General features: G+C 51.1%; 2 protein-coding genes across 3 annotated transcripts in view; both read left to right on the top strand.

Moving 5' to 3' along the window:
• Nucleotides 1-2,008, top strand: part of LOC113405057 (gamma-tubulin complex component 2-like) — a 100,734-nt gene extending 98,726 nt beyond the window's left edge. For both annotated transcript variants that reach the window (XM_026653749.1, XM_026653747.2), the window contains exon 18: nucleotides 1,640-2,008. In XM_026653749.1, the coding sequence (XP_026509534.1) occupies nucleotides 1,640-1,754 (115 nt within the window). In that variant the 3' untranslated portion in view covers nucleotides 1,755-2,008. The remainder of the gene's footprint in view (nucleotides 1-1,639) is intronic.
• Nucleotides 2,009-19,423: 17,415 nt separating this feature from the next.
• The window catches only part of LOC113406898 (disintegrin and metalloproteinase domain-containing protein 8-like), an 84,882-nt gene continuing 79,390 nt past the window's right edge, over nucleotides 19,424-24,915 (top strand). The window contains exon 1 of the mRNA XM_029912014.1: nucleotides 19,424-19,475. Within this exon, the coding sequence (XP_029767874.1) occupies nucleotides 19,424-19,475 (52 nt within the window). The remainder of the gene's footprint in view (nucleotides 19,476-24,915) is intronic.

The following is a 24,915-nucleotide window of genomic DNA, read 5'->3' as shown; positions in this document are numbered from 1 at the left end:
TGGGGGGTTCTTTTTTAAGCTATTGAAAATCTGACTTTGTAAATGATGCTAGCCTCACTGTATTTGGTCATAGCCTTGTCCTGTGTCACTGAAATGACTATACTTCTTGGGAAACTGACCTACCTACTCCATGCCTCAGTTTCTCCATCTCCAAGATGGGGATAATAGTGCTGCCTTTGAAATGCTTTGAGATCTACAGATGAACAGCTGCTATAAAAGTGCCAGGTATTATTTATTAGTAACACTGGGTCTTTAAGATCTCTCCGCAGCTATGTTGCAACATGGAGTGAAATGTGTAGGGCCTGCTGAGGCACTGCTAGTTTCTCATCCCCGCAGAGTATGCACTGGGAAAATCCTTCTCAGTTGAGGCTTGGGTGAAGTGCATCAAACAGAAGTGCCTCTCGCTCTATGCACTCCTGCCAGTATATTTTTTTTCCCAGAGGAACTGAGACTGTTGTTGCTGTTGATGTCCACTGGTGGCAAGCCATTTACAGTACTGGGCTGGGGTTATTTTTTATGAGAGAAGATTAAAATTAAATGAAATCCAAATATGTTAATATCTGGAAATGCACAGCTAAGGCACCAAACAACTGTAGGGTTAAGGGGATGAGTGAGGATGGAGTGGGGCAGAGAGACTGGCATTCCTAATTTGGTGTGCCACAGGAGGAAAAGCAGTGGAGTTACAGTCTAGGATACTTACCAGCTTGGATTTAAAAGCATGGAAATGTTCCTTGTATTAACATTTCTAAGTTGAAATAGCTGCAGTTACAGAATTGATGGGCAGGTGTGAGATGCACAGCCCCAGTGGGCCATAGGCTGTAGCTTTGGTTCACAAAGCAAGAATCCTTATTTTAAAGTGTATAGTCTTGTTTTTTCCCTTGAGGAGACAGTGTGTTTATTGCGCATAGAAGTAATTTTAAATGGCTAGTAGTAGCTTGTAACCAAAATATATAATATCCGTTTGTTACCCAGAGACCCTTCCTAAAACACAGTGCTTTGCTTGATGTTTCAGAATCATTTTTCCCTAACGATAGTTGAGACTTGGATTAGTAACATTCAGTTTTATAGCATAGTCCAGACTGGAGGTTGGGAGATCTGGGATCTTTTCCCAGTTCTGCCACTGACTTGCTATTTGGACTAGTGCAAGTCATGCCAGCCTTCTGTGCCTCAGTTTCTCCATTTGTAAAATGGGGCTAATGCTGCCTATCTTCCTTTGTAAAGTACTTTGAAAGTTCCAGACAAAAAGCCTTACAATTTGCTTTTATGGCATATTTGTGATGATTCTGTTTTAAACACAGGTAAACGCAGAAAAGTCTCCCAGAATGAACATTTTCATTAACAAAAAATGCAATTTTGGCAAACTCTGATTTTCTGAAATTCCAATATGCTCCCACCCCTGAGCCATTTAGATAACTGAAATTTACCTCTATAAGGTCTCCCATATTTACACTGTAAATCATAAATAATGGTAATTATGGTAACTGGTGAATTTTAGGTGTATGCCTGGGAATCTCTCATTTTTACTATGGAATTTTGAAACCCTTGAATAGCATTTGAAGCCTGTTACCACTTCTCTCTGTTTTCACACTTCTGGGCCATTTGTGGGAAGACTATTGAACATGTGTTTGCTTTCCCCTAGGCTGGATTTTAATGGATTCTACACAGAGCGGCTGGAGCATATTTCTGCACAGAGGAGTCAGAAAGTAGTTTCCGAAGCTCCCCTTCTTCCCAGGGTCGTTGTAGCCACCCAATGAAGCTTTTATGTTACATATTTTAGATGCTGCACCTTTCACATCAGAATACAGTACTCTTGCCCAGTTGTATCTGTGAGTAGTTTGCACTTTAAACTCCATAAAAGCTATAAAACAACAGTTGTCTAATAAGATAGTGTTTGAGCTTCTGAAATCTAAACATGGAAAGGATTTTGTCACTTCTGAGATACTTTTGTTAACTTTTTTACCAAATATTAAAACTGTGTGTGTTGTATAATATATAAAGAAATAAAACATCAGAATTATTTGGTCTCTGTTATCCTGAATTTACAGCTCACTTCAGTCATTCTGGGTAACTAAAACTTGGTCATCTTATGTAGTTCTGCTAATGCATAGATTGAGCTGTAATGTGGTTCCGTGTTGTGATTTAGGGCTTGAAGAAAGCTCGCTGAAGCCCAGGGGAGTCCCCCATGACTTAAGTTTGGATCTAGACCCTTTTTCAATGTCTGTCTTCGATTGTGGCATAAATGCCAGAGCTGTGCAAATAACAGACTTTTCAGTTCACTGACCAAACTGAAAAATGGGAAGAGAAATTTACTTTCAGATGACCTGAAACAAATTTTTGGTTTTTGGCAAACTGAATTTTTTTTTCTTTTGGATTAAACTAAACTTTTTGTTCCATTTTTAGTTCAAACTTTTTAAATGAAATTGAAGTAAAATTCAAAACAAAAAGTCATTTTGAATTTTTGACCAAAATAGTTCAGTGAATGCCACATAAGTTTGCAAATGTTTTGGTTGACATGAATCTGCATTTTTCATTGGGTGGGGATGCGGGGGAGAGGTTTGTCTGAAATATTTTTCCCAGGTCTAATGGAATCAGAACATCTGTCTGAGGCTCAACCCACTCATTATTCAAGTAAGTAATGTTTGGAGGAGTGACCCAGAGAAATGACAGAGCTCATCACCTCCATCCCTTACTACTCAGGATTGCACATTGAGGGGCTCCAGTTATCTAGGCCTTTGTCAGCTCTGCAAGACACTGTGGGCATGCACTCCACATAGGGCTGCTCCTCGGGACTGTTTGTGTATGCCATGTGCAGGCAGCTGCCTAAGCATGGCAAACACAAGGCTGTCTGCAGTGCTTAAAGAGCCCTTATGCTCTGTGGGTTTGCACTGCAGTTGTTTTTCAGGTGTAACTTGGGGTGTTGGATTTGACCTGTAGAACCCTATATGGTTTTGGTTCTGGATACATATTCCCATTTCCGCAGAACCCAGATGTGGTGACCTTCAGGACATTTTATTTTTCTGGGATGGTCTAACAAGGGGAGGCTGTTTTTCCTCACAATAGGTTCATTAGTTGAATAATTGATGGCTCTGACTGCAGCCTGAGGCTTATAGGAACCATCACTTCCATCACCAGATTATCAACACGCTCATTAAACTTTTGATCATACACTTTCTGGCATGGGATGCCTTTTTCAGCATGCTAGTGGGAAGGGGAGGATAATAAAAGCCAAGGTGATGGAGAGTTAAGGGTGCTGTACAGAGACAGACATGTCTGGCCCCTCTCATAGTGATATCCACCCCACATGGTGGCACCCAGCTGGTACGCAGAACAAAGTTGTTTAAATCCCCCTATGCAGTCAATATCAGGGAAGTTTATTGCAATACAGCACATAATACTTGCAGCAAAAGGTCCCCTCTGCAGTGCTATCAGGCTGGGTCTCCAGCTGGGTCTTGGGGACCATCTCTGGCAATGTCTCTACCTGGGTCTGTGGCTCAGGGTTGGACATGCCAAAGATCTTGGTTGTCTGAGGGTATCTCCTCACTGGCGCCTGTGGTCAAATGGGTGCCTTCCGATGGTGCAGGAATATACATTTCATTGTGGCCTCCCTGGCAAAACTCCAGTCCAGCTCCTCCTAGTGCATGTACTGGGAGCGTTACTGAGGCTGTTTTTGTAATTCTGCTGAAGCTCCTTTGCTTTATTGTGGCGCTTTGTTGTGGCACTAGTCTATGTCCTGGGAGTGCCCCACTCCCACATTTGCAGTGATAGCCACTCATCTCTCTTCACATTCCACTGACTCTTGTTAAAATGGGACTTGATGTGCTCATCTCCCCAGGGAGACAAGGAAATCCAGGACTTCTAGATAGGAGCACATGAAAGCACAGGACATGGCTGCTATAATGGACTCCATGCATGTGAACTTGCTACGAACTCGAATTGCGAAGGGGGCACACTTGGGCTGCACACCAGCATTTAAATGGGAAAGTGACATCCAGTCAGGATGACCCTGGTGCAGTAGAAGGTACACAGGGGAAAGACAGGCTAATCCAGATGTGAAGCAGTGCAGAGTGGCAGAGGATGGCTTGAAGTGGTATAGTTAATTACAAATAGGGATGTTTCCACATGAACTGTAGAGTGGATAACTCATTCCAAAGTAGTTATGCTGCTTCCAAAGCATTTTAATTAAAGTGGGATAAGATGCCAGATAAATAAGAGACCTTGTGTTTGGCCATTCAGGCCGAAAAAATTCCCCCCATTGACAAACCCACAGACTATAAAATGGAATTGAGATTACGAGCAGCGCAGTGTCAGCAGAGTTTAGCATTTTAGTTTCTAAATTAATCTCACTACATGCATGTTCATCAGGCTGCTCTAGTGGGCTACAGTGAAAGCTCATCTGAAGGCAGAGTTATGTGCTACTAGCTGAAGGTAGCGAATAACTAAGTGTTAATTTCACAGGATATTCCCGCTTAGGAAGCAGTGAGAGCTGTAGGGATAGTTCTCTGCCAGGTTCAAAGACCAATACAGCAGGTGAGAGATGGTTCTAGGGCCCAGGTTGGTACTGTCCAGTTGACTAGCAGAAAAATACCAAAAATAGCATTCATGTAGAACTACCAAACTTTATGTTCCAATAGAAAGTAGGTGCAGGTTCTTCTTAAGTGATAGAACATGTCCATTCCAATATAGGTATGTGTGCCTCATGCACAGTTGTCATAGATATTTTCCCTCAGCAGTACCTGTTGAGGCAGCGTGAGCACCCTCTGGTTCCTCATGCCAGTGGATGCAGGTGTAAAGGGCCACGCTGCCGCCAGTCCCCCTCAGTTCCTTTCTGGTTGTTGCAGTTGCAATCTTTGTATCTGCAAATCGTTCCTCCCGTAGTATATACAGTACCTGTTGTGTTAGTTTTTAGGCTTGAATGTTTCCTAAATATTTGAAAAATTGAAAAATTCCTAAATAGTTGTTGAATGTTTAGAATAGAATTTTTTAGTGTAGAGTTACTCATGCCTAGTTGGGTACTGGGCTAATGCTTCATTCTCCTGGCTTTAAGACCTGTTGCTCTTATAACAGGTCTATGCCAGTGAGCTACCCACACCCCAGCTGCCTCAAGTGTCTAGGATTGGTGCATGTAAGTGACAAATGTCATCTTTCTAGAGAAACAGCGAAGAGTCCTTTGGCACCTTATAGACTAACAGACGTCTGTTAGTCTTAGGGTATGTCTACACTACGAGAGTAGTTCGATTTTACTTAAATCGAATATGTGGAATCGATATTACAAAGTCAAACGTGTGTGTCCACACTAAGGACAGTAATTCGACTTTGTGAGTCCACACTAACGGGGCAAGCATCGACATTGGAAGCGGTGCACTGTGGGCAGCTATCCCACAGTTCCCGCAGTCCCCGCTGCCCATTGGAATTCTGGATCGAGCCGCCAATGCCTTCTGGGTAAAAAAATGTGTCGAGGGTGCTTTTGGGTAACTGTCGTCATCCAACCGTCACTCCCGCCCTCCCTCCGTGAAAGCGCCGGCGGGAAATCAGTTCGCGCACCTTTCTGGTCAGTGACATCGCGGACGCCACAGCACTGCGAGCATGGAGCCCGCTGCGACCATCGCTGCAGTTATGGCCGTTGTCAACACCTCGCACCTTATCATCCACCTTTCCCAGAGGCAGATGCTGAGAAATCGGGCGAGGAGGCTACGGCAGCGCGGTGAGGACCTGAAGTCTGAGAGTGGCACAGACCTGTCACAAAGCACGGGACCCCGCGCCGAGGACATCATGGAGGCAATCGGTCATGTTGATGTTGTGGAACGGCGATTCTGGGCCCGGGAAACAAGCACGGACTGGTGGGACCGCATAGTGCTGCAGGTCTGGGATGAATCACAGTGGCTGCGAAGCTTTCGCATGCGGAAGGGGACTTTCATGGAACTTTGTGAGTTGCTGTCCCCTGCCCTGAAGCGCAATGACACCCGGATGCGAGCAGCCCTGAGTGTCCAGAAGCGAGTGGCCATAGCCCTCTGGAAGCTTGCAACGCCGGACAGCTACCGGTCAGTCGCGAACCACTTTGGCGTGGGCAAATCTACCGTGGGGGTTGTTGTCATGGAAGTAGCCAACGCAATCGTTGAGCTACGGCTCTCAAAGGTAGTGACCCTGGGAAACGCGCAGGTCATCATAGATGGCTTCGCCGCAATGGGATTCCCAAACTGCGGTGGGGCTATAGATGGAACTCACATCCCTATCCTGGGACCGGACCACCAGGCCAGCCAGTACATTAATCGAAAGGGCTACTTTTCAATGGTGCTGCAAGCACTGGTGGACCATAGGGGACGTTTTACAAACATCAACGTTGGATGGCCGGGCAAGGTTCATGACGCTCGTGTTTTCAGGAACTCTGGTCTGTTTAGACGGCTGCAGGAAGGTATTTACTTCCTGGACCACAAAATAACTCTTGGGGATGTGGAGATGCCTATAGTGATCCTCGGGGACCCAGCCTACCCGCTAATGCCCTGGCTCATGAAGCCCTATACTGGCACCCTGGACACTGAAAAAGAACTCTTCAACTACCGGCTGAGCAAGTGCAGAATGGTGGTGGAGTGTGCTTTTGGACATCTCAAGGGGAGATGGAGAACCTTACTGACTCGCTGTGATCTCAGCGAAACCAATATCCCCATTGTTATTGCAGCTTGCTGTGTGCTCCACAATCTCTGTGAGAGCAAGGGGGAGACCTTTATGGCGGGGTGGGAGGTTGAGGCAAATAGCCTGGCTGCTGATTACACCCAGCCAGACAGCCGGGCGATTAGAAGAGCCCAGCAGGACGCGCTGTGCATCCGGGAGGCTTTGAAAGCTAGGTTCCTGAGTGAGCAGGGTAACCTGTGACTATTAAGTTTGTTTACAGAGAAGCTGAACCTGCCCCCGTTTCTTTACCCAGTAAATGTTCACTATCCTCTCTAGTTACATACTCCGTCCCCCCCCCCTTCCAACACACGTTTAAAAATAAAATCACTTGAATTTTGTTAATGAACACCGTTTTCTTTATTACTTTTTTCTCGGTAAAGTGTTGAACCTGGGACGCAGACTGTGGTGGGGAGCGGGTGTAGTGTAGTGATGCAAAGGATGCTTCTAAACTCCAGGAATGACAGGCTCCGCACTGGTGGACTGGTTGTTTCAACGGAGCCTGCCACCCCTCCTGTTCGGAACTCTGTGTGTGGGGGCTATGTGACTTTGTGGCAGGGGGAGGACGGTTACAGATCCCCTGCTGCGTGGCTCTGTGATCCAGGATAAGGACCGCTGCATAAGATCTCTAACCGCCCTCCCCCGCCACAAAGTCACATAGCCCCCCCACACACACACAACATGAAAACCACCTCCCAGACTGACCAGGGTAACTAGTGACTGCAATGTGTGTGTGCCCTGCTGCTGAACCTGCCCCCGCCTCTGTACCCTGGTAAAGGTGACTGTCCTGTCCAATTACCAACCCCCTTCCCGCCCCTTCAGACAGACTCTCCTCTAAAAGAACATGATGGAAACAGTAATTAACAGAAACGTATTTTTTATTAGCAACTACACATGAAACTGGGGGATGAAACTTGGACGGGGGCTTGGGTGAGGCGGGAAGGAAAGGACTTACAAATTTTGGGGAATGAGAGCCTTCTGGTACTTGAGCAGTCTGCAGGGGTGGAGTGAGAGTTTTCACGGACTCTGCCGCCCCTCCTTCTTGGGACTTTGGGTGAGGGGGGTATGGGACTTGGTGGCGGGGGAGGGTGGTTACAGATAGACTGCAGCGGGGCTCTGTCCTCCTGCCTCCGGTCCTGCAGAACATCCACAAGGCGCCGGAGCGTGTCCGTTTGCTCCCTCATTAGTCCAAGCAGTGTTTGAATCGCCTGCTGGTCTTCCTGCCGCCACCTCTCCTCCTGTTCCATGTGTGATCGGTGCATTTGGGACAAGTTCTCCCTCCACTGGGTCTGCTGGGCTGCCTGGGCTCGGGAGCAGCCCATAAGTTCCGAGAACATGTCCTCCCGTGTCCTCTTCTTCCTACGCCTAATCTGCGCTAGCTTCTGGGAGTGTGATGCCAGGCTAGGTCGGGAGACAGTCGCAGCTGTGGGATGGGAAAAAGGGAGTGAATTCCTCAGAAAGATAAATTTAGTTGTGAACAAAGAACATAGTCTTTCTCTGTGAACAAGACCATGCACAGCACCTATCACATGCGCACTCAGGACAAGGTCGAATTTTCGGCCTTCGCATTCAGTGCCTGGGGTCTTGCAGTGCAGATCAGAGAAGCGGGGCAGGACACCGGAATTTGTGTAGCAGGCCGACATGGTAAGCCGTAGACTTGTGGCTGCTTAAAACTTTAATAATAGCACTGGCCTCCTTTCACGTTCAAAGCAATGCCAGTCCCTGCTGCCAGCAATCCGGCAAGCATGAACTCTGCCCCTGTCCCACCCCCTCGCGGCTGTCCCAGGGAAAGATCCCTGTATGCTGCCCCTCTCCCGCCTCCACCGCGTGGCTGTAAACCGCCGGTTACAGTTCTGTAAAGGAACAGGCAAGCAGTCCCAATACTAACATTCCCCTACCTAATTCAAAGCAGGTCACCATGAGCGACATCACTCTAATGAGGATTTCAGAGACGGAGAAAGAACGGATGCTTCGGGAAAGCCTGCAAAGACCAGGGCCGTATGCCGCCATGCTCTGCAAGGCAATGATACCTGAGTACTTGCTTGTCTCCTGGCGCGGAAACGTTTCGTACTACGGAGGACCCAATAAGGCCGCTCTCCCAAGGAACCTCATGCAAAGGCTTTCCAATTACCTCCAGGAGAGCTTCGTAGAGATGTCCCTGGAGGATTTCAGCTCTATCCCCGGACATATAGACCGGATTTTACTGTAGCTGCACTGGCAGGGACTAAACAGTAGAGCGGCTAGGGCAGAACAATCATGCTAAACCGGACATTGTTAGATTTTTTTTCAGTAGTTGCACTGCCAAGGACTGAGACGTTAAGCACCTAGGGCAAAGTAATCATGCAAAACCCATTGTTAATATTGTTAATATTCCTGTTCTGTTAAAAATAAATGTTTACATGTTTAAAACACTTACTGACTGATCCTTCCCCTGATTCTGTGTCCGGGTTAACGCCGGGGGACGGTTGGTAGGGGATCTCTGTAAGGGTGATGAAGAGATCCTGGCTGTCGGGGAAATCAGCGTTGTAAGCGCTGTCGACTGCCTCGTCCTCCTCATCTCCTTCCTCATCTTCCCCGTCCGCTAACATGTCCGAGGAAGCGGCCGTCGACAATATCCTATCCTCAGAGTCCACGGTCAGTGGTGGGGTAGTGGTGGCGGCCGCACCTAGGATGGAATGCAGTGCCTCGTAGAAACGACATGTCTGGGGCTGGGATCCGGAGCGTCCGTTTGCCGCTTTGGTCTTATGGTAGCCTTGTCTCAGGTCCTTGATTTTCACGTGGCACTGCGTTGCATCCTGGCTGTATCCTCTCTCCGTGATGGCTTTGGAGATTTTCTCGTAGATCTTCGCATTCCGTTTTTTCGATCGCAGCTCCGAAAGAACGGACTCATCGCCCCACACAGCGATCAGATCCAAGACTTCCCGATCAGTCCATGCTGGGGCCCTCTTTCTATTCTGAGATTGCATGGCCATCTCTGCTGGAGAGCGCTGCATCGTTGCCAGTGCTGCTGAGCTCGCCATGATGTCCAAACAGGAAATGAGATTTAAACTGCCCAGACAGGAAAGAGAATTCAAATTTTCCCGGGGCTTTTCCTGTGTGGCTGGTCAGAGCATCCGAGCTCGGACTGCTGTCCAGAGCGTCAACAGAGTGGTGCACTGTGGGATAGCTCCCGGAGCTATTACCGTCGATTTCCATCCACACCTAGCCTAATTCGACATGGCCATGTCGAATTTAGCGCTACTCCCCTCGTTGGGGAGGAGTACAGAAGTTGAATTTAAGAGACCTCTATGTCGAACTAAATAGCTTCGTGGTGTGGACGGGTGCAGAGTTAATTCGATGTAACGGTGCTAAATTCGACGTAAACTCCTAGTGTAGACCAGGCCTTAGTCTGGATCTATAAAAGCAGCGAACACGGCTACCCCTCTGATCTTTCTAGAGAGTTCAAATCCTGCTCGAAAAAGGACTGCCAGACTCAAGTACCTGCTTATGGAGTCTGTGCTTCACCTGCTGTCAGAAACTTCCTGCTCTGAATGGGTAATGAGTGCATCTGAATCGGTTTGGAGTACACCCTCTTTTCTGACTGAGTCCACAGGCAGGTCCGCACCACCAGTGCCTAAGAAGAGACTGTATAAGTCTCCCAAAGACTCGGTACCAGGGCCTTGGAAGTCTACTGTGAAGGCACTGAACTGAGGCAAGAACTCATAGGTGCAGCCAAAGAAGATGCAGCCCCCAGATGTCGTCCATAAGCCAAGATGGCTCACTGACTCCAGAATCTAGAAAGGGTCCATTGAGACCAATCCCTGAAGGACCAGTGCACCTTTTGGTACCGCAAGCTCAGGAGCCCTTTCCAATGCTATCTACACCTAAGACATTCGAGGCAGCCAGGGAGTTGTTTAATCTGTTGGTGCTGGCTTCTCCCACGATTCAAGAGTCTTGCCCGGTACCGGGATTGGAACTGCTCACTCCCGTGATCCCATCTTCATCCCTGGAGCACCATTAAGTACCAGTGGAAAAACACTGGTATTCCAAGATGGAGTCCAGCACCAGGTCATCTGGTCACAAGCCCCTGTAGTGTCATAGCCACCATGACTCAGAGGCTGTTTGTAAGGTCCTCAGGAAGGATCCCCGGTGGGAGATAAACTTCTTCTAAGGCCTATTGTTTTCTCTAATGGCCCTTCCCACCCAGCCATCTAGCCTGATTGCATTCTGCCTAGTGGGTGTTCCCCAGGTGTAAATACATTTGTAATAGTTGTATAGACACTATTCCTAACTTAAGAGACCTTTTCAATGATATCTCACATGACCTATCTTACATAAAATACATCATAGTTATGCCATAATCACATCATCATAATATCTCTAGGAAGAATATGGAGCGTAGTGTCACAACACCCTCACTCTGTTTTGCCCCAAGTGCTGATCAAGGAATACACAGATGTACATGCACACATTTGCCCTGGGTGTTGCATTTGTTCAGCATGCCTGTGCTAGTTTTGTATTGGGGTAGTATAATAGAACCATACATATGTTGGGCTGCAAGGGACCTTGAGAGGTCAGCTAGTCCAACCCCTTGCACTGAGGTGGGACAACGTATACCTTGATCACCCCAATATGTGTTTGTCTAACCTGTTCTTAAAGATCTCCAGTGACTGGGATTCTACAACCTCCCTTGTTTGCTGATGCAGCCTTGTGCTGCTCTTGTCCCAGGCGGTTGCCATATCTGGATTTTGGTACCGGAAAGATGAGCACATTGAGCAGTTTCCTCTTCGGGGAGGCACTTGCTCACTTTTCTAGGGAAATTGCTAACAGCACAGCTCAGCTCTTTGGGCATGCTGTCATTCATTTATCATTTCCTTAATCTCTCTCCACAAGCGCTCTATTACACACACTACCACTTCTTCTTTTGGGATGGGTCAAAGTCAGACCTGGTGAAAACAGGTGCCATTACCACGGAGTCAGCAGAATCCGAGCTGCTGCCAGTAGCTTTGCCTTTGGCCCTAGGAGATTAACATCTGTATTGTATTTCCACTGGAGCTCTCTACACCATAGTAAAGGTCATTTCCTAAGTTAAGTGCAACCTGGGACTTTTTGTGCTGCAGTCACCCTCATGTTTCTGCTCCAGCCCCCTGCTCTCAGCCTCTGCTAGCCTTCAGAAATGCTCCCCTTCCAGACTGAAATTCTCCATTCAAAGGCAAGTTTCCTGGGGAATCGGGAACAACATGTTGAGCCATTTCTGAGCACCAGAACTCACTTCCCTCTCTGTGCCAGAAATCCTGCAAGTTTTTGAGGAGAGCTCTGGCACCAAGACCCTTGGAGGCAGCGCTGAAGTTCAGCTGGAGGAATCACTGTCCCCAAGAATCAGGACCTGCTGGGTCCTGGGAAGCAAGACTGGTTCCAGTTATGAGGCTTCAAAAACTGCTGGTCCTAGTGCAGGATGTTTAACACTGATAGGGTGGTTTCTTTAATGATGCGCTAATGTTCAAGAGAAAGGCAGGTGCAGCATATGGCTCAGCATACAGTGGGCCACCCAGCACAGGCGGTTCGGGCACCTCTCTCAGCACACAACGCACATGGCTTGGGGCACATGTCCCAGCACACAGCTCAAGCAGCGCGGGGCACCTGGCTCATGTTGCTCAGCATGGGGCTCAGCACATGGCTCACATGGCTTAGGGCACATAGCTCGGGGCATGCGGCTCAACACACAGCTCATGTGGCTCAGGGCACACGGCTCAGTGCATGGGTCACGTGTCCCAGGGCCCACGGCTCCTCGCGTGGCTCACCAGACTTAGCATGCAGCTCAGTACATGGCTGTTGTGGCTCAGGGCACGTGCGTGAGAGCACAGCTCGCGCGGCTCAGCCCATAGCTCACTTAGCTACATGATCAACATGTGTCTGTTATTAGTGTGGCATCTTGTGGACTCTACATGTGTGTCTAACAGGAAGGGCAGGAGCAAGGAGGCTGGGTGGGGGGGGCGGCCGGAGCCCCGGGGGGAGGGCGGCGAGCCCCGGCCGGGGCTCGGCTCTCCCCCCAGTAGCCAGAGCGCAGGGGGCAGGGCGGCGAGCCCCAGCTGGGGCTCGCCGCTCTCCCCCCAGCGGCCGGGGGGAGGGCGCCAGGGGGGAGGGCGGCCAGAGCGCCGGGGGGAGGGCGGCGAGCCCGGCCGTGGCCCCGCTCTCCCCGGCGGCCGGAGCGCCGCGCCGCCCCCCTCCAGGTGCCGCCCCAAGCACAAGCTTGGTGGGCTGGTGCCTGGAGCTGGCCCTGATGGTGACTCCATGGTGCAAGGCCCTTGGCACAGGCCTGTTGTGTTCCACCTGGCCCCCACTGCTGTCATCCCCAGGGAGCCCTCTCCCCACCAGCAGCACAAAGGGGCCTAGCTGTACAAGGCTCTGTAGCTTCTCCCCAAGGCACAGCTGGAAGCCCACAGCTCGGGACATTATAGTTTGCTGCTTGAAGCACTGCAGCGTGCACTATAGGGAGCAGTACTGGCTGGAGCTGAGCTGGAAGGATCAGGACAGGCGGGCTCTCTGGTTGCCTCACTTCCTGGAAGGCACTGGTGATAAAATCATTCTCTCACTCTCCTCACATCCTCTGCAGAGCAGAAATGACTAGCAAGAGCCAGGAAATTGAGGTGCTTTCTGTGTGGTTTGTTGCTGTGCACGTGTCAGAACCCCCTCCCCCTGCCCCGAGCTTTGTGCCCAGTGTTCTGCAGGCTGTGAGAGCTGCTTGCCAGAGGTGGGGGGGTTCACGTTGCAGTGAGTTAGGATAGAGATGCAACAGGTCTCTGCTGTACTGTGCAATCCGCAGGGCAATCCAACCCCCAGGGGTAGACCCCTTTGTTCCTGCTCTTCAGGGGTGTGGTGACGGTCCTAGGACCAGTGGGCCTAGGTTCTTTGCTCTCAGTCCTCTAGCAGATGGCTAGGTGCATGAACCTCTATGACAGGGGTTCTCAAACTGGGTCGGGACCCCTCCGGGGGTCGCAATGTTATTACATGGGAGGTTGCGAGCTGTCAGCCTCCACCGCAAACCCCGCTTTTCCTCCAGCATTTATAATGGTGTTAAATATATTAAAAAATTGGTTTTAATTTATAAGGGGGGGTTGCACTCAGAGGCTTGCTATATGAAAGGGGGCACTGGTACAAAAGTTTGAGAACCATTGCTCTATGACTTGCTACAAGAGAGAGCCAGCTAAGGCTAGACACTGCTCCCCCAGCTCGGCCAGGGGAGCTATGAAAAGAGGAAGGGAACAGGCAGGAAACCAAGGAATCAACCGAGGAGTTAACCAAACCCACAGCAACACACACTGAAGCCTGCAGAGCAGGTCAGTCTAATCGTAATGCATGCCCCTAAGCCTCACCACAGGCCTTGTCCGGGGTGCTGTTGGCGTGAAGGGCTGGGGTCCCTTCCAGCTGGAGCGAATCCCTGGCAGCCGGGCACTGCTCTCTGGGTGAGAGAACCAACCGGGATGGAGTCTCAGGGCCGTACGTCAGGGAGCCACTCCGTAGCTGTGCAGCTGCTCTAACCCAGCACCCTGCAGCCAGTGTTCACCTTGGGCAGCGGACACAGCTCACAGTCCAGCCACCTGCTGGCTCTCTAGAGCCTGCCATCGGTCACCCTGCTGGTCCCTTGGACTTCTAGCCCAGCCCCCACAGGCTGTGTGTGTCCCTCCAGCACAGGCAGGTTCGGTGCCATTCTCTGCTCCCCTCGGTGTGCCCCCCGCCGGAGAGGGCTGCTTCCCTCCAGCCCTTGAGCTGGCCGGGGGTTTACACGTACAGGAGGTGACAGCCAGCCGGCTGCCGCAGAGGGAGATGAAAGGGCCTGACATTTCAAGATGGGCCTGAACCAAATCCAGACACTGGAACCTGCCAGCTTTGGGGAATTTGGGGCCTTGAGCCAGCTTGGAGACTAGTTACCTTCCAGCCCCTCACTGGGAGCCCTTCCTTGCTCCCCCCTCCTCCCCCAACCCATCCCCTGAGTGTGGCTGCCTCTGCTCTTTGGCCTCCCTACCTCTCACTGGGTGGATTGCGGCTGCCAAGACAACCTGCTGCTACTGGAATCGTGCACTGAAGGGAAGGGGCTGGGGACTCGGAGCCAGGGTCTGTGCAGTCAGGGGCTGAGGCTCAGAGGAAGCCAGGTGCAATGCAGTCAGGGGCAGGAACTCGGGGATGGGGGTGGGCAGGGTCAGTGCAGTATGGGGAAGGGACTGAGGGTTCAGGGGGAGCCAGGGCCAGTTGAGTGTGAGGCAGAGGCTGTGGGGGGAGGGGGGACAGAGAGAGGCAGAGTATGACAAAGTGGGAATTTTTTGTAATATTTTTATGACTCCTATGTGTGCCTCAGTTTCCCTCTGCACTTTGCATTGCTACCAGTAGCAGGAAAATAGTTAAGTCTGCTCTTGGGGCAGTGCAGGACATGGGGGTGGGGTGTCACATTGCTTTCTGGCCTCAGTGAACAGGGTCCTTAAGGAACTGGCTGAAATTGACCCCATGTCAATGCAGAATCCCAAAGAGACAACAGAAATCGGAACATTGACAGCTAGGAAACAACAAGCAGGAGGAAGGAGCTGTTATCCCCACCTCTCAGCAGGGAAGCTGAGGAGAGATCAGCTTGAGAACAAAGGCCTGAGACGTGACCAGCAGGGGATAAAGAGTGGGCTACTGGAGGAAGCTGGTTGCTCTCTTGTGGGACTGACACAAGAGTCAGAGAGACAGAGCCTTAAATGGAGTTCACTACAGCTTGTTTGATGATTTGCTCTGACTGGATCCGAATGGACCATGCTTTAACTTTCCTTTCTCTATGCTAACCTAAGGCCTCCCAAGGCCGTGTCCAGCTGATTAATCGCCTTTTTCAAACAGTGGGGTTTGTTTGGTGTCACTGCAAATACGGGCTGGGGTACATCAGTCCCTGCAGCGTGTACAAGCTTCTACTAGGCATCTCACAGGGCAGAGTGAGTGGCATGAAGCAGGAGTGCTGGAGCCCAGAGGCACCACCCTGATCCTCGCTGACCCAGGGCAGGCACTGATCTCCCCTGCTGACAGGTCAGACACTCTCCTCAATCAGATGAATCTGTAGACTGTGCTTTAATCTAGTCACGGGGCTTTCTGTTCCTCTTCTTCAGACTGGAAGTGGTATTTCTCCTTATATGGACTTGCCAGAGTAGCTCAGCACATGGGCACCTTCTGTGTTCTTACGTGAACCCACCTGAATTTGCCATTTTAACATTGGGCAGTCAGGAACCGTTTAGTACCTCTGCTATAAAACTACTTTGTACTGAGCTCTAGGGTCTGGTTTGAAATTCATTTGCTATTCACACAGTTCTGTTGGCACAAATCAATCTGTTGTAGAACTTTGCTTTGTAGAGATAGTAAGAGACCCAACCAGGAACTCTGTTTCTGCATCTACACCCTGCAGCTTTGTCCTCCAACGCTGAACTCCTGTATATATTTTGCTCCTGTATTCCTCAGCTGTTTGTGCTGACATCGAGGGGCTTGTAACAATGGTTGTTTTTACTGCATATGTGAGGGAGACCCTTCCTCACAATGACCTTGCTTTGACCTGGTTATCAGTTATAGCACAAGTAATTCAGTCTTGTTAGTCCTCAGCTAATCCCAGAGGGGTCTTTAATCTAGCCGACAAAAACAGAACAAGAGCCAACGGCTGGAAGGAGAAGTCAGAAAAGTTCCAACTAGAAATGAGTCAAATTTTTGGAGTCTGGCATCAGTTCAGGGATGACGTGGGAATTTTCTGTAATATTTTTATGACTTCAATTAATGCCTCAATGTCCCTCTGTACAGTGCATTGCTACCTAGTGGGAAGAGTGCAGGAGACAGGAGGTATGTATGTCACCTAACTTTGGGGGGAATTATGCGATCATTAAAGAACTGGTTGAAACAAACCCAAATCAACAGAGGATCCAGAAAGACAGAGAGATCTGTCCCCCTGTGACCGAACAAGCAACACCTAGCCGTGGAGTGAACTGGAGAACAAAGAGGGAAAAGTGTCAGGTGGGTGGAATAAGAGCTGCCCTTTGGAGGGACTCAGGAGGTCTCCCCTGGGACTAAGGACAAAGAGACTAGGAGGGAACCAGAGATGGAGTCCATCACAGCTCGGCTGGCTCCTGGCATTGGCTTACAGACATGCCAACTCTCAGAAATCGCATTTCTCGATAGTAATTACTAAGTAAAATTAAGCCTGAATCATGATCTCGCAATAGAACTCTCAAATGTCTCAATTTTTTTTTTCAGCCACGGCTGAGAGTTCTATCCTGAGAAAGATCATGAGTCAGGCTTAATCCTTTTACTGAGAAATCGCTGTCAGCCCCAGCCATGGGCAACCGGGATGCCTGCTGTTGGGGTTCCCCTGACAGCTTGGGCAGTGGGAGAGGGGACCCCACTGCAGCCCCCCTGGGCCTGAGGAGGGTGAAGAACCCCAAGAGGAGCAGAGATGAGGCTGGGAGGGCTGAACTATAGCCTGGGGGCTGCAGGGAAGCTGAAGTGGGGGAGAGGGCTGTATTGATTGTGGGTTCTGAGCAGATGGGGTGAGTGCTGGAAGGGTGCACTGAGGGCGGTGGGGGTCAATGGGGTAGGGGGACTGAACTGCTGGGGTGGTGATGATGGAGGCTGAAGGGCTGAATTGAGGGGCATTGGGTGGGGACAAAACTGTTGGGGAACTGTGGGAGAGGATTAATTGCTGGGCAGGAGAGGGGCAGATGTGGGCGTGAGTGCTCCTGCAGCAGGGGCCAAAATCACTTTATCCAGCACATGTGGGAGAGTGGGCACCACTAATTGTCACAAGCACATACCCTGGGATGGGCAGGGGGAGTGCAAAAATCAAGAGACAGACCTAAAAACCACTCATAAAAAAAATCTCACGATTTCTGGGGATCCGACTTGTGATTTTTGATCTCTTGAAATTGGCAATACTGGGCTTAGCCAGCATGAATGATGATTTAACCTTTGCCTCTCTGTGTGCTTATCTACAGAGGTTCAACTGTTGTAGCCAGGTGACTGATCTATGGTTCCCTTGTTTTGCAAAGGCTGCCTGTGTCTGTCCATATTCCCTGAGACTACTGCGCCCGAGGGGTCCAGCACATGCCTCCCGCAGGACTCTGGCTGAGCTGGATTTGCTGCAGAGATCCCTGGAGGGGGATAGGGGTCGCTGGTGCACTGTGGATTGATCCATGACAGCTTCACAATGGAGTTTTGGGGCATTAGTTACCCAGGATTTCAATGCTTCATTGTGGGGGTTTAGAGAAGGAGCTGGCCTGTGATGGTGGAAATGCAGCTGCGAACTAACACTAATTAATCCACCAGCACCTGCGCATGAGCCCCTGTGTACTAATAGGGGGAATGAAACAGGCCAGGGGTGGGGTTGGAGAGAGCCCCAATAGGGGGCTGTGGGGACAATGTAGGGTGAGACATGGTGGGAGGGAGATAGTTCTGGCATATCCTCTGCACCATCCTTGTTCCTGCCAAATCCCTGCCTCTGTTCCTGCCCCAGGCCCTGTTCCGGCCATAGGGACAGTGCTGCGGACTGGGAGGAGCGATGGCTTGATGGTCAGTGTGGGGGTAGGGAGGGGCTAGGCTGTGTCAGGGATGTATCAGTGTACAGGATGGGGAGGAGCTGGGAGAGGGGGTCAGTGTATGTGGGGGGCCAGGGATGGGGGAGGGTGTATCAGTGTACAAGGTGGAGTCAAGTGCCAGGGAAGGGGAGGGTCAGTGTGGGGCAGGGAGGGGTTGGGGGTCAGCATGTAGTTTGGGGTTGGGTAGTCTGGGGTGGGGGGGTGGGTGGGGGGGGGGGGGGGGGTCGGTGGGCAGGGGGAGGGGAGTCAGTGTGCAGGGTGAGGGTGGGTAGTGGGGGCAGCAGGCCAGTGTGTAGGGCAGAGGGTGGTTAGTCTAGGCGGGGCAGGTGTGGGTGTGGGAGTGGGTAGTCTGGGCTGGGGGTCAGTGTGCAGGGCGGGGGTGGGTAGTCGGGGCAGGGGGGTCAGTGTGGGAGTGGGTAGTTGGGGCAGGGGGGTCAGTGTGCAGGGTGAGGGGGGGTCAGTGTGCAGGCGGGGGTGGGTAGTTGGGGCAGGGGGGTCAGTGTGCAGGGTGAGGGGGGTCAGTGTGCAGGTGGGGGTGGGTAGTCGGGGCAGGGAGGTCAGTGAGCAGGGTGAGGGGAGTCAGTGTGCAGGGTGAGGGTGGGTAGTTGGGGCAGCAGGCCAGTGTGTAGGGCAGAGGGTGGTTAGTCTAGGCGGGGCAGGTGTGGGAGTGGGTAGTCTGGGCGGGGGGTCAGTGTGCAGGGTGGGGGTGGGTAGTCGGGGCAGGGGGGTCAGTGTGGGAGTGGGTAGTTGGGGCAGGGGGGTCAGTGTGCAGGGTGAGGGGGGGTCAGTGTGCAGGCGGGGGTGGGTAGTTGGGGCAGGGGGGTCAGTGTGCAGGGTGAGGGGGGTCAGTGTGCAGGCGGGGGTGGGTAGTTGGGGCAGGGGGGTCAGTGTGCAGGCGGGGGTGGGTAGTCAGAGTAGGGGAGGTCAGTGAGCAGGGCAGGGGTGGGTAGTTGGGGCAATGAGCAGGGCAGGGGTGGGTAGTTGGGGCAGGGGGGCAGTATGGGGCAGGGGGGCAGTGTGCAGGCAGGGGGTGGGGCCCTGGGGGGTAGGCTCGGCCCCCTCAGTTTCCTGGGCGGGAGGCTGAGTCAGGCGGGGCTGAGTCAGACGGAGCCGGGGCCGCTGGCGGCTGGCAGGGAGGAACGCACCGCACCACGCCGCTCCGCACCTCAGCGCGGGGCAGCCGCGCCATGGCCCGGACCCTCGCCCTGCTGGCGCTGTGCATGGCGCTGGGGCGCCGCGGTGAGTGCGCTCGCTGGCCGCGGCGGGCTCCGTCGGGGAACTGGGGCTGTAGCCGCAGCGGCGCGTCTGGACGGGCTCCGGCTGCGCTTCCCGAGGGGCGTCGGGGCATGTGGTGCCCGAAGGCGGACGGTCCGTGTGGGGGACTGGCCGCCGGGGTGGGGCAGGGCAGGGCAGGGCGGGGGAAGGCTGTGGTCTCAGAAATGGGGACCTGGGGCCATGTGCTGACCTTTCAGGGCGTCGGACTCTGCCTGGTTCATTTTCCTGCCGGGCTGGGAGCTGGGGGATTTCTGCCTCATGCCGCCAGGGAAGCGAGTAAGGGGTTGTGGAGCTGTGTGCTGGGCTTGGGGGTAGAGGGGACAAGCCGGTATGGAGCTGGTTGCTGTCCAGTGTTGGTGTTTTTTGGTTAGGATTTTGCCAGTTGGCAAACTTTTCCCGAATGGCACAAGGGAGAGAAGGGAAATGGCGATTTTTCAGAAGTGTGTATTTCAGCAAAACTGACCGGCATTCATAGGACAAAGAAGAGGTGCTTTTCTAGCCAGAGGGCTTTCTCCTTGCCACCTTGCAAAGGCCAGCTACAACCAATGGTGACATTGGAAGGTATAAAAAAAAATTGCAAGAATTTTCGTATAAAGGTTGCTAGCAGTTGTCTATGATTTCACTGCTGATCATTTTTTTCAGAAACACTTTATATTTATATTTACCCCATTGTTCCAAACTGCCCACAAAGGACCTAAAGCCACAAATGCTTCACCCAGCTGCCAAAACCTCTGGCTTTGCTTCCCAACTTCGAAGGGCTTGTATCTACACTTAAAACACTGTAGCTATAGTGCTTCAGTGTAGACACCAGCTCCACCGATGGGAGGGGTTCTCCTGTCACTGTAGTTAATCTACCTCCCCAAGAGGCCATAGCTAGTTCTTCTGTCAACATAGCACTGTCTACACAGGGATTTAGAGCGCCTTAACTGCACTGCTCAGGGGTGTGGATTTTTCACACCCTTGTGCGATGTAGTTATGCCGATCAAATTTTCTAGTGTAAATCAGGCCTCAGATGTTACTGTAAAAATCTTTCTCATACTGAAAATTTAAACTACGTAGACAGCATAAAATAAATGAACCTAACTATCAAAATAACAGGGCTGGAGCACTGAGTTTATTATACATTTTCTCACTTATTCTATTAAAAACCTCAGTTTTTTAGTGAAATAGCTGCATAATTTCCAGTGCACTCAGAAATGAATTGGTGGTAATGTGACCCCTACGGGAGACAATGCTACAGGCTTGTCTTCATGCACAAATTATGCTTACTTGACTCAAACCATTTTTTAAGACACCCTAGTTCAGGGGAGGGCAAACTACAGCCCGTGGGCCGGATCTGGCCCATCAGGGCTTTCAGTCTGGCCCGCAGGATTGCCAGCCCTGTGGCGCTGCAGGACTAAGGCAGGCTCCCTGCCTGCTCTGGCCCCGTGCCACTCCCGGAAGAGGCTGGCACCATGTCCCTGTGGCCCCTGGGGGAGGAAGTAGGCAGAGGGCTCCGTGCATTGCCCTCATCTGCAGGCACTGCCCCCCGCAGCTCCCATTGGCTTGGAATGGGGAACCATGGCCAATGGGAGCTTTGGGTGTGGTACCCACAGGCGAGGGCAGCCGCCTGCCCTACCCCACCCCACCCCCAGGAACCGCTGCCGGACATGCCGGCCACTTCCGGGAGCGGTGCAGGACCAAGGCAGGTAGGGAGCCTGCCTTAGCGCTGCTGCGCGCCCCTGCCACCCCAGAGCCGCTTGAGGTAAGCGGCACCGGGCCGGAGCCCACACCCCAAATCCCTCCTGCACCCCACACCCCAGCCCCCTGATGCACCCCTCCTGCACCCCAACCCCCTGCCCTGAGCCCCCTTCCGCACCCCCTGCCCTGAGCCCCTGCTGCATCTTGCACCCTACTACACCCCAACCAACTTCCCTGAGCCCCCTCCTGCACCCCACATCCCTCCTGCACCCCAAACCCCTGCCCTGAGCCCCTTCCTGCACCCCACACTCTCTGCCACACCCCATACTCCCTGCCTCAGCCGTAGGCCCTGCATGGCCCTGCATACAATTTCCCCACCTAGATGTGGCCCTTGGGCCAAAAAGTTTGCCCACCCCTGGCCTAGTTAACTCTTGTTTGCACACTTTTAAAAAGATAGAAGCCTGGCTCATATTGGTCCAACAAGGAATCAATTTAAATTGGTCCAAGCTAGGTTTAAATTAAATCTAAATTGCCCACACAGGGGTTTTCAACTGCCTTAACTAGTTCCATTTAGAACCGCCCCATTAGGTGAACTAGTGCAGCTTTGTGTGAAGAGCAGGCCTCAGAAATCAAGCTGCTGCATTCATCACTAGCTGGAGTTTCCATATGGCTCCTCATAGTGACCCAACCTCAAGGGAACAGAAGCTTGGATGCCTGTAGCAAGAGCCTGAACCTGAAAGTAAATTCATAGATTTCAAGGGACCACTGTGATCATCTAGTCCAGTGGTTTTCAGCTTTTTTAATTTGCAGACCCCTAAAAATTTCAGACATAGTCTGTCCTCTTCCCCCCCACCCGCCAAGGTCTGTGGACCACAGATTGAAACCCACTGATCTAGTCTGACTTCTTGTATAACACAGACCAGAGAACTGCCCCCAAATAATTCCTTTTGAACTAGAACATATCTTAAAAAAAAATCCAGTCTTGGTTTAAAAATGGCCAGTGATGGCAAATCCCTCACAACCTTGGTAAGTTGTTCCAGTGATCAGTTACCCTCAGTGTTATGAATTTATACCTCATTTCCAGTCTGAATCTGTCTAGCTTCAGCTTCTGCCATTGAAAACAGCCTTCTAGCCAGCTGCAGATGGATAAAAGTTTTTTGGGCCAGTGTTGTTCCCTTGACTTCTAGAAGCACCCAGGAGCCTGGGAGACAAAGGGCAGGCTCCATCAAGCAATAGCTATTTCTCCTGGTTGCTTCTTCCAACTGTCAGGTGTTAGCTCAGCTGTGTCTCAGCCACGTAGTTCTCATCCAGCCCCATTTCTGGTAGGCCTGCCTTGACTGGGCTGGATGAAATGGGATTATTAAGGTGGCTGAGCTCAGTGTGCAGCAGGCATAGTGAGGCATTTGCTGTATACCCAAGACCACCAGCCATGGCCCGCATGGTACAAGGGCTGGACAAATCAATTCAAGCCTGGCCCATGCTGAAGGAGTTTGTGTCCATGTCATAGTGCAGCCCCCATCCCCGGTGGCATAGCAGCAGCATGAAAGATGCTTTAGTTCTGGTCTATTCTAGATGCGTGAGCGTCGGGTACGAGAGGGAAGAGTTCCTGAGTGCTAATCGTAATTCTGCCTCTGACTTGCTGGGCACCTTTGGGCAAGTCTTGTGCCTCAGTACCCGCTCCGTAAAAAGGGGTTCGCAGTACGAACCTGCCTCCAAGACACAGTGTGCCCATCTTCTGTAATGCATGCTTCTCAAGCATTCTGAACAGGCCAAATGCGAGCAACCACATGGTCTCAAGCACGTCTGACTTTCCACAGTTTCCTAGGGCAGGTGGGCCCTTTGCAGAGAACATCCAGCCCCCAGCTGTTTAACTCTAGGACTCTTAGTCTGCACTCCCAGCTGCCTTGGCAGTACATGTCGTAAAGGGCCGTTCTTATGATCTCGCGAGTGGATTGAGTTTATATCTGTCAGCCCAGCTAGTCTTCTGGGTCACCCAGTCATTCATCCAGATAGCCAGGCTAGGATATCTAGGTACCATCTACAGGCTGCTGTTGTGGTTTGACCAGAAAGTACTGCTAGCAGATGGCTCTCATGTACCCATCTGATCCAGCCCAGATGAGCTGCCGCTTTAGAGAAAGTAGCTACATCATGACAGCCAGAACCGAGCCCGCACTGGCAGTGAGATTGTGACTCACAAATGGGCAGGGGTAGTGAGAAGAGTAGCTTTGGTTCTGGCTGAGGCACGAAATGCACTGTGGGGGAGGCTTGCTTAGCGCCAGCAGAACGATGTGGTCTGCTCTCCCTTTGCTGTTCATCATCCTGCGGGGATCCCAGTGCTCCAGCAAGGTAACTAACCAACATGGCTAGCTAACATGGGGACTGTTGGCTTCATACAGCTGTCAAACATGCCAGCATGGGTCACACTGCCGAAATGTGTGAACAGTGGCCATCAAGTGGCATGCCAGGGTCTATAAGGCCTTTTTCTCACTGTGTGAATCAAACAAACCAATTTATAAAGAAGAAAACTGGAAAAATAAATTGCATCATATGCAGTCAGTCCTATGGACTATGCTGTTCCTGGGGACCAGCAGTAGGGCTGGAAGCCTGGACTTTCAGATCGTCAGCCACATCTCTACTACTTGAGCTAAAGTAAGTTATCCTCTATATGGAGCAGCCACTAGAGGGGGGCCACAACACACACTATGCCTGTGAGTTATACAACTTCTGGCCAGGTAGCAGTAGATTCTTGGTGGTTAGGATTCCTGGTGATGGTAGAGCAGTGTGATCTTAGCAGTTGGCTTAGTTGTTAGCTAGCCAAGCACATATCTCTGGCACATTTATTGTGAAAGGCAGTGTGGCTGAAGTCTTGGCTGTGTCATGTTAAAGTTCTGAGTTCTATACTCAGCTCTGCCAGATGTTATCTTGTGCAGTCCCTCAGGTAAATTGTTTGCAAAATGGGTGTGTGGGGCTGGGGGGAAGAGGGAAGATGCTCAACTTGCCTTCTAGTGTAGGGTGCGAAGCTTTAGGCAGCACTATGGGTTATGAACTGTGCAGCACTATAGGAGTCGTGGAGTGGCTTGCTGTCTTTCTATCCCCCACAGACATTTCCTTTCTTGGTGAATCAGAGAGCCTGATTCAGCGTAAATGCAAAACATCCTACAAAATCCACAACAAAAGTATGCTAACCTCAAGCATTAAAAAATCATGACTCAGGCCCCAGAAATCATGAGATATTTTAAAAATAATAAATTTGGGGTCCTGTGTATTTGCCTTCTGCTTTCCGAACATTTGAGTGTCGCATTTTCAAGCTGTGCTTTGCAGTCAAGAAGCTAGCAACTGGCTTCTTAACAAAATAAAATGAAACCTGAGGTTATGCTGTAATCACCTTATGACATACCCAGAGTACAGACTAATAAGTAGCTGTGTCACCCCTGCCCTCTAACCTGGGGTGCCCTTTCCACTGCTTTGCTGCTGTAGCCTCCAGTCTGACCTGTTCACAAACAGCCTCCAGCATGCAAATCACTCCCAGCTATGACTGTGTATGTGCTGCAGCCAGCCAGCCACACCTCAGTTATACTACAGGGTGACCCCAACATATCCTCAGCCCTAGATTTTCCCCCAGAAGTGTATGTCCTGTACTGCCCAGCTCTCTCCTGGACAAAACAAATTCATATAAAGTCCATCCTCTTATTAATAGAAATCATATGCACACATCTTGTTATCT

Source organism: Terrapene carolina, unplaced genomic scaffold (genome assembly GCF_002925995.2).
Source record: "Terrapene carolina triunguis isolate 2854851 unplaced genomic scaffold, T_m_triunguis-2.0 Scaffold148, whole genome shotgun sequence".
Taxonomy (NCBI): Eukaryota; Metazoa; Chordata; order Testudines; family Emydidae; genus Terrapene; species Terrapene triunguis.
This window is presented reverse-complemented; position numbering and strand designations above follow the sequence as displayed.